Source organism: Canis lupus, chromosome 1 (genome assembly GCF_011100685.1).
Source record: "Canis lupus familiaris isolate Mischka breed German Shepherd chromosome 1, alternate assembly UU_Cfam_GSD_1.0, whole genome shotgun sequence".
Taxonomy (NCBI): Eukaryota; Metazoa; Chordata; class Mammalia; order Carnivora; family Canidae; genus Canis; species Canis lupus.
This window is the reverse complement of record NC_049222.1, coordinates 114471955-114481293: the sequence shown is the minus strand read 5'-3', so window position 1 is coordinate 114481293 and position 9339 is coordinate 114471955. Positions and strand designations below refer to the sequence as shown.

Genomic DNA, 9339 nt, shown 5'->3' with positions numbered 1-9339 from the left:
TTCCCCAAATATCCAAACCCATTAATCGAGTAGTCAATTGGGTTCATTTTCTTGATTGTCTACTATACAGGAGTCTTGCTCTTATCTGTGGGGGGATTACAATCCAAGACCCCATTGGATGCCTGAAACTGCGGATAGCATCGAATCCTCTATGTATTTTTTCCTAAACATACATTCTTCTGATAAAGTTTATAAATTGGGCACAGTAAGGGATTAATAACAATAACTAGTAATAAAATAGAACAACACTGGGGTGCCTGGGTAGTTCAGTTGGTTAAGTGTCTGCCTTTGGCTCAGGTCATGATCCCAAGGTCCTGGATCAATCCCCAAGTCGGGGTCCCTGCTCAATGGGAAATCTACTTCTCCCTCTCCACTAGTTGTGCTCTCTCATGCTCTTTCTCTTTCTCTCTCTCTCAAAAAAAATCTTTTTTTTTTTTTTTTTTAATTTTTATTTATTTATGATAGTCACAGAGAGAGAGAGAGAGAGGCAGAGACACAGGCAGAGGGAGAAGCAGGCTCCATGCACCGGGAGCCCGACGTGGGATTCGATCCTGGGTCTCCAGGATCGCGCCCTGGGCCAAAGGCAGGCGCCAAACCGCTGCGCCACCCAGGGATCCCTCTCAAAAAAAATCTTAAAGGAAAAATAAAACAACTTTAACAATAAGTTGTTATAAAAGTTATGTTAATTTTTTTTTCTTACCAAAGGTTTCATTTATTTATTCATGAGGCACAGTGAGAGAGAGAGAGAGACATAGGCAGTGGAAGAAGCAGGCTCCATGCAGAGAGCCCAATATAGGCCTTGATCCTGGGACTCCAGGATCATACCCTGGGCCAAAGGCAGGTGCTAAACCGCTGAGCCACCGAGGCATCCCCGAATGTAGTCTTAGTTTCTCAAAGTATTGCACTGTCCTCATCCTTTTTGTGATGATATGACATGATAAAATGCTTATGTGGTGAAGCGAGGTGAGGCAAATGATGTATGGATTGTGATGTCTATGTTAGGCTATTATTGAACTTCTGACAATAGGTCAGAAAGAGGATCACCTGCTTCAGGACCACGAGTGACCAGGAGTCACTGAAACCAGGGAAAATGAAATCGAGGATAAAGGGAAGCTTCTGCACAGAGCTTGTGTCATCCTCCTGAAATCCGCCACTTTGTTTTCTAGGCCTGGTGTTTGAGCATCCATCTGGGACTTCTCTTTACACTTCTCTTTTCTCCCATACACATTTCCCCCTTTCTTTTATTTTGTTTGTTGGAACTACATCCTCACATGGTTCCTTAAGAAAGGGTACATGGCAGGTAAGTTGGCTGAAACTGCCTTTATTCTTTTCTCACATGAAAGGATAAATTTGCATGGAGAATTCTACATTAAAAATAGGTTTCTTGTGCAGCCCCAGTGGCCCAGCGGTTGAGCGCCCGCCTTCGGCCCAGGGTGTGATCCTGGAGACCCGGGATGGAGACCCATGTTGGGCTCCCTGCATGGAGCCTGCTTCTCCCTCCGCCTGTGTCTCTGCCTCTCTCTCCTCTCTGTGTATTCTCATAAATGAATAAATAAAATCTTTATTTATTTATTTTAAACTTTTATTTATTTATGATAGTCACACACAGAGAGAGAGAGAGGCAGAGACACAGGCAGAGGGAGAAGCAGGCTCCATGCACCGGGAGCCCGACGTGGGATTTGATCCCGGGTCTCCAGGATCGCGCCCTGGGCCAAAGGCAGGCGCCAAACCGCTGCGCCACCCAGGGGTTCCATTAAATAAAATCTTTAAAAAAAGAAAAGAAAATAGGTTTCTTAAGAATGTTACAGTCTTTGGGGCACCTGGCCGACTTACTTGGTAGGGCACGGGACTCTTGGTCTCAGGGCTGTAAGTTAGAGACTCACATTGGGTATGCATATTACTTAAAAACAGAGTCTTAGGGCACCTAGGTGGCGCAGTCAGTTAGGTGTTGGACTTCTGATTTTGACTCAGATTATGCCCTCAGAGTTGTGAGATGGAGCCCTGGGTCAGGCTCCACACTGAGCGTGAAGTCTGCTTGAGATTCTCTCCCTCTCCCTCTTCTTTCCACTTCACTTGAGCACTCTCTCTCTCTTAAAAAAATATATTTATATAATAAAAATAAATCTTAAAGAAAGTTAAAGTCCTGATTCACTGTCTTCTGATACACGGTGTCACTTTACTGAAGACCAATGGAATTTTGATTATCATTTTTTTGTATGGAACTTTTATTTTCATTTAGAAACTTTTATATGCTTGGAATGCTTGGGTGGCTCAGCGGTTGAGCATCTGTCTGTCTTTAGCCCAGAGCGTGATCTTAGAGACCCGGGATCAAGTCCCACATCGGGCTTCCTGTGTGGAGCCTGCTTCTCCCTCTGCCTGTGTCTCTCATTAATAAATAAGTAAAAATTTAAAAAGAAGCTTTTAGGCTTTTCTATATTTCTTGTATTCTGATATTTTGCAACAATGGGTCCTTTTTATCATTTATTGTGCTCATCCTTGAGTAGCCTCAACCTGGAGACTCTTACACTTTATTCTCAAATTGTAAATCATTTATTTTATAATACTTTCAAGATATTCTCTGGAAAATTTTTTAAGTTAAAGAGGTACTCTGTAGTCCAATATTGCTGATATTAGACATCCTTGATTAAATTTTTATTTTTAACTTTCCATTCTTTTTGTCCATGCTTTCTCAAATTTTATTCTTTTTAAAAACTTTTTATTTATTGTTTTTTAAGATTTTTATATATTTATTTGACAGAGAGGGAGAGCAAAAGTGGGAGGAGCAGCAGGGAGAGGGAGAGGGAGAAGCAGGCTCCCCACTGAGCAAGGAGCCTGATGCAGACCTTGATCCCAGGACTCTGGGGTCATGACCTGAGCCAAAGGCAGATGCTTAACTGACTGAGCCACCCAGGCACCCCTCTCTATTTTATTCTAGTTTTTGGAATAGTTCTTTGGCTTTCTCTTCCAATTCTTCTATTGTTTAAGGGCTTGTCTTTATTTTATTTTTAAAAGATCTTATTAATATATTTGAGAGAGAGAACACAAGCAGGAAGAAGGGGGAAGGGGAGAAGCAGACACCCCATTGAGCAGAGAGCCCAACACAGGGCTTAATCCCAGGATCCCAGAATCATGACCTGAGCAGAAGGCAGATGCTTAACCAACTGAGCCACCCAAGCCCCCCTATATTTTAAACAATATAAAAACTCCCACTCTGTACCTATTATGCACCAAGTCTGGAATTAATAGACTTGCTTTCTAGATGCTCATATCTTCCCCAAAGTAAGCAAATTATATGGGACCATTTTACTGGTAGATAAAAGAGGCAAAGAATATAAATGTAATGATATTCCCAGAGTGACAAAGCTAATAAATGAGATAATCAACATTCATTCTCAGGTCACTAAGCTTCATACCTGCTCCCCTAACTGGCCTCATTAATAAATGTTCAAATCAATAGCTTCAGGTCATTGGTCACATGCTGACCAATGCAGATAGCAGTGCCCCTTAGCCTATGGCTGATTAGGGCAACAGGGTCTCAAATACTCTGTGAATCATATGAACTTAAATGAATCCAATGTTGGTATCACATCGCTATTTTATCCCAATGAGAACAGATATCTTTTCTCCCACTGGTTCATTTTTCTAGGCTATGAGTTTCCAGTATATTCCTCTAGAACAAGTGGTCAGTTACTTGCCCTTAAACCAGGCTTGAATCGTTTACTAGTAGAAGAAACTGAATTTCAGGGGTGCAGAGCGACCCCTGCAAGATGAAGAGTAGGTTCCATGAGTCAACTTTTTAGATCAAGCTCTTAACTCCCAGGTCAGGCTCAGGTAAGAAATATACCTTTGAGTTGTATTATTTACAAAGCTTTTTGTCCATTCCTTTTGCAGAAAATCAAAGGTGTGCTCGCCGGGGCCGCACCCATTTTAAAAAAGAACAGGTTCAAGCACTGAAACGTGTGTTTGAAGAGACCATGTACCCAGATTGGGTTACCATGGAGGAGCTTATTTCAATTACTCATCTTGATGAATCAGTAATAAAGGTATGTCCCTGATTCTCTAGAGAGCCCACCTAATCCAGAGCTTCATATACACTTTAATCATCACATAATTCCTATATATATATATATATTTATTTATTTAGATTTTTTTATTCATGGGAGACACACACACACACACACACACACACACACACACACAGAGGCAGAGACATAGGCAGAGGGAGAAGCAGGCTCCATGCAGGGAGCCCGATGTGGGACTCGATCCCGGGACCCTGGGATCACACCCTGAGCTAAAGGCAGACGCTCAACCGCTGAGCCACCCAGGTGTCCCAGTGTTCTATATTTTTATTCTTTTTTTTCAAATATTTTATTTATTCATGAGAGACATACACACAGGCAGAGACATAGGCAGAGGGAGAAGCAGGCTCCCTGCAGGGAGCCTGAGGCAGGAATAGATCCTAGATCCCCAGAATCACGACCTGAGCCAGATGTTCAGCCATCCAAGTGGAACCAGACCTTTTTAACCCCAGAATCACAATGCTACATGGGACCTTTTTGGGACGGAGCTCAGGTAATCCCCTTGGGGTCTGTTCCTGTTTATTTCTAAGTTCTCCTTAATTAGGACATTCACAGTCATTTAGATGCCTTGCTACTAAGTTCCCACAGAGCATTTGGGGTATGAGAACCCCTGGATAAATCTTGAAGGCCCCCCAAGCTAGACTCCTATTCCATATTCCCAGTGTTCAGAATTCTCTCTGAAAATTCTGAGCATCCACCAAGACAGAAGCACCTTGCCTGATCCCCTCCTGATCCGGTGTTTGAGTGCTCTGTCCTATTCCACCTATTGCAAGCATCATCTTATGCTCCCTTTACCCCCTGGAACTCAGGACAGCAGAGGATAGAAGGAACTTCCCTTGTTCAGATAACTGAAGAGATGCGAGACTAGCCTTCTCATGCCAAAGGAACCTAATTCCTGAGGAACATGAGGATTCCCCTTTGGACCCACCCTCCTTTATTAACTTTTTCACCTCCTCTCTAGACTTGGTTCAAGAACCAACGCGTCAAAAGGAAGAAAGAGCAGCAACAAACTGGATCAAATTCATCACTAGAATCACCAAACCCAAATTCATCACTAGAATCATCAAATCCGACCATTTCAGGCCAGGAGGAGGAGCCCTCCTTAACTGTAACTTCAGCAAACACTCATCCCAGGAGTCCCAACTTTTTGGATGCCTGTGACCATGAACTGCCTCAGTCTTCTGACAACGGCCAGCCTGGTCCCTCCAGATGGGGTTCATCTTGGTATTCTCTGCCTCCTGACCTCCAACAGATATGTCTGGGGGACTCTGATCCTCCTTGGGCCTCCAGTCCCTATGACATAGATCAATTCATGGAACTATATGCCTTACCTGGGGATGATGATCCCCGCAGCCTAGATCAATACCTCTCCCCAACGTGCCTCGGTTGAAGTGGTACGGCTGACACATCCATTTATTTATTGAACAACTGGTATGTTCCAGGATAGGGTTCTATGATCCAATTTTTCATCAACTGAGAAACATTTCCAAATGCATTTAATAGGTCCACGTGTTAAATAGGGCAGAGCCCGGGAATTCTTTTTCTGTAAGAAGAAAGAAATCTCTCTACCTTTCATCATTGCTTCTGGTTTCTGCTTCTGAACACTGTCTCAACCAAATTTCAATATCAAGGAGAGTCATAGAGGCCTTTAGAATGGTAGCAGAAACCAGCTAGTTTTTCTTGGGTACCAGCTTGTTCCAATCGAGCTAGCTCTGTGAAAGCACCCCAACTAAGGTCAATACCATATAGATACAGCTCCGCTGCACTTGTACCCCATGGACCATTTTATCTCTATTTTTTTCATTTTATCTCTTAAAAAAAAAAAAAACCTAGAGTGACATTAGCAAGAGGGAAGACTAGGAGGTCCCAACTCTTGCATCTCCACAAAAACAATATTTAACAACTACTTCCTGGTGAAAATAGCTCAGAGAGAGCTCTGGAGTACAAGAAGCTGCAGCAACCCAGGGGAGCACAGAACCCAAGGCCTTATAGAAAAGCACAGGAGGCATTTTCCTTGTGTCACCTCATTCTCCAGTTCTACAGAGTTTGCTGCCAAGAGGGATCCTCTTGGTTGTGATGCACTTCCGCCACCCCACCAGCACTTCAGGACAAAAAGAGAGTGGAAAGAAGATTCCAGAAGCTTTCACCATGAGGACCCAAGTAGCCCTTGTGGCTGTCAGGGACATCTACAATTTTTGCCACTGAAGACTCACCCAGTGTTTGCCCAGAATCCACACTGCTGAGCTCCTGTTGGAGGAAGTTATAGAAAGGATGTGACTGCTGGTCAACCCCTGAACTGGATACCAGCAATCAGAGGCTCCTTAGGCCCTCTCTTGCCCCCGGAAAGTGCATTGCCTTTCCCCATTTCTAATGTAAATTCTCTCATTTATTAAAACTTCCACTTACCGATCTGTAGTAGCCTGACTTTCTTTTGTCTCTCCTTGCCCTTTGTACAGTGGCCAGTTTCAAATTACACCTGGCAAGCTCCCAAGGAGCTTGCAAACCAACAGCCCCTGGAACAGGAGCTGACACTTCCACCCTGTCCACACCGGCCCTGGTCCACCACATGAACACCCGCACCCTTGCTGCCTAGGTGATTAGGAAATGAGATGAATAAAAGGAACATTGATGGGGCTCAAAGAAAGTTTTTTTTTAATTAAGATTTTTTTATTTATTCATGAGAGACGCACAGAGAGAGGCAGAGGCACAGACAGAGGGAGAAGCAGGCTCCCTACAAGGAGCCCGATGAGAGACCCAATCCTGGGCCCAGAATCATGCCCTGGGCCAAAGGTAGACACTCAACTACTGAGCCACCCAGGCATCCCAAAGGTTTTTAATATAGTACTACCAAAAGTACCCCCTATTGGCTTCTTGACGTTAAAAACCTTAAACAAGTCTGTTCTATTTGCCTTAGTTTGGAGAAATTTTAACAGGCAAGAGTCAGACCATAATGAGAAACCTGCCCTGCAATTGCCTCAGACAATGATTAGGCGGATTAATCAAGATGAAGATTGAGGGGCACCTGGGTGGTTCAGTGGCTGAGCATCTCTGTGCCTCTCATGAATAAATAAAATCTTAAAAAAAAAGATGAAGATTGAGAAAAGGTCTCTTGGCACAACCCTCCCTGGAAACCCAAAGTCTTGTGCAAGAGCAGGTAAAATGGTTAGAGAGTGGAGGAGTTTCCAGGACTCCTTGATATGGGTATCAAAATCCACCTGATATGAGGCTGAGAGAACATGAAAATGCACGGATTGGTGGGTTTACAGAAGGTGAATTTTTAAAAAGGATTTTATTTATTCATGAGAGACACAGATAGAGAGGCAGAGACATAGGCAGAGGGAGAAGCAGGCTCCATGCAGGGAGCCCGATGCGGGACTTGATCCCAGAACTCCGGGATCACGCCCTGAGCCAGAGGCAGACACTCAACCACTGAGCCACCCAGGCGTCCCAGAAGTTGAAATGTTTCAACAGGTTTTTCTGTGAAGTGGTGGTATCTCACCTGATTGTATCATGGGGTGGACATTGTGTTCCAGGGGGAATGTTTCTCCTACCTAGTATTGTAAAATAGAAAGCATGTGAATCTGCCCTTCAACAATATTAACTGGACATGCTAAATCCAGAACTAGTAAGATTGCCTGAGCCCATGTAGCATAGAATGGAAGCCGGCAGTGTTAATTCTTTGTGCAATTGCCCTATGGGGAGTGTCGACTGGGGCTCCTGGCAAAAGCCTGTGAGGATCTCCCAGCAATGACTATTAGGGCTCTGGATTAAAGGATTCCCAATGGAAAAGGAAATTTCCTATCACTGAGCTTACTATGGATGCGATGGAAACTGTCCCTCCGACTAAAGGACATGAAATAATCTTGAAACCAGAAATACCCATAATGTCTTGGGTGATGTTGGCAAAATGCTTTACTGAGGATAGCAGTGCCCAGAAGAGTTCCATAATACAATGGAAATCGTTTATACAGGATCTTGCTGCCTGGGGAATACAAGGAGACATGAGCAGAGAGCCTCTTTTCCTCCATGAGAGGAGCCCCTGGATTCTAGTGTCACTTGGACACTTAGAAACAGCTTTCAATTGGCTGATCAAGTGCTGTTAGGTCTGTAGGCTGAAGTTCCAAGGTGAATGGCGAGCATCCTGTTTGGAAGACCACTGCTTTTTTTTTTAAATAAAGATTTTATTTATTTATTCATGAGAAACACAGAGAGGAGAGAGAGACAGGCAGAGGGAGAAGCAGGCTCCATGCAGGGAGCCTTACATGGGACTCGATCCCAGGTCTCCAGGATCACGGCCTGGTCTGAAGGTGGCGCTAAACCACTGAGCCACCCAGGCTGCCCAAGACCACTGCTTTGATTGAAGAAAGTTAAAAAAAAAAAAAAAAATCAGCTCAGTGGACTGAATTGCATGCTGTTTTCCTAGTAGGAAAGAGGATTTGAACAGTAGAATGGGCTCCTACGTTTGGGTTGTTACTGACTCTTTGGGTCATTGGCCAATGACTTGACCATATGGCCAGCAGAAGGGCAATGGAAACTCTCCCTATCAAGGTATCCCCATTTGGGGCATGGCCTTAGAGAAATCCTTAAGGGAATTTGAGGGGTGCATTAAAGTAGGACATGTCAATGCCTATCAGAAGAATCTCCTTCCAGATTTGGAAGGTGATTGGATTCAATAAGCAGGTATTTCTGTGTGCTTGCTTCTAGTGACCATGAAATGAGTGGATATTTCTGCAACAAGGCAGATGTGGGTTGGATCTAGACCCATTTCTCTTAGACCTTCTGGACATAAAATGTCGATTAGAGCTGTCCTGTCTGCCAAAATAGAGACAGAGCCTGCAGATGGTTACGTGGCAGATGCCCTGATCACATGCAGACTTGGTGATGTCAGCTACGGTGTTATCTCGGTGCTCGGAGGTTGTGCAAGAAGTTCTAGTTCCTTGGTACCCAGGGGTTGTGCAAGAGCACTCTGTTCTTTCTGCAAAGGAGGCCAAGGTCTACAGATGCACAAAGGGAGGTCAGTAAAATCACTTGTGTGACCTTGAAAAAAGGAAAACATTTTGCTAAAGGATGGCTGGGCTAATCAGAAAGCCAAGGGGGCTTCAAACAGACTTGCTGGCCTCTGGCCTGGGAAAGTTCTGCTCCTTTATTCCCCAAGGACAGTGGTCTGCAAATCTCAAAGAAAGCAAATTAGTTCTGTTACAAATTAAGGGCCTTAAGTCAGCAAGCAAGGAGTGTGTACCTTGAAGCAAGTTAACCCTTT

At 44.0% G+C, this 9339-nt stretch overlaps 1 protein-coding gene across 1 annotated transcript; it reads left to right on the top strand.

Moving 5' to 3' along the window:
* The first annotated feature begins 1293 nt into the window (after positions 1 to 1293).
* LEUTX (leucine twenty homeobox) lies at positions 1294 to 5797 on the top strand. Its single transcript, XM_038525554.1, has 3 exons — positions 1294 to 1300; positions 3892 to 3989; positions 5041 to 5797. The coding sequence occupies exons 1-3, from the start codon at positions 1294 to 1296 to the stop codon at positions 5467 to 5469; spliced, it is 534 nt and encodes a 177-aa protein (XP_038381482.1). The 3' UTR covers positions 5470 to 5797.
* The last annotated feature ends 3542 nt before the right edge of the window (positions 5798 to 9339 follow it).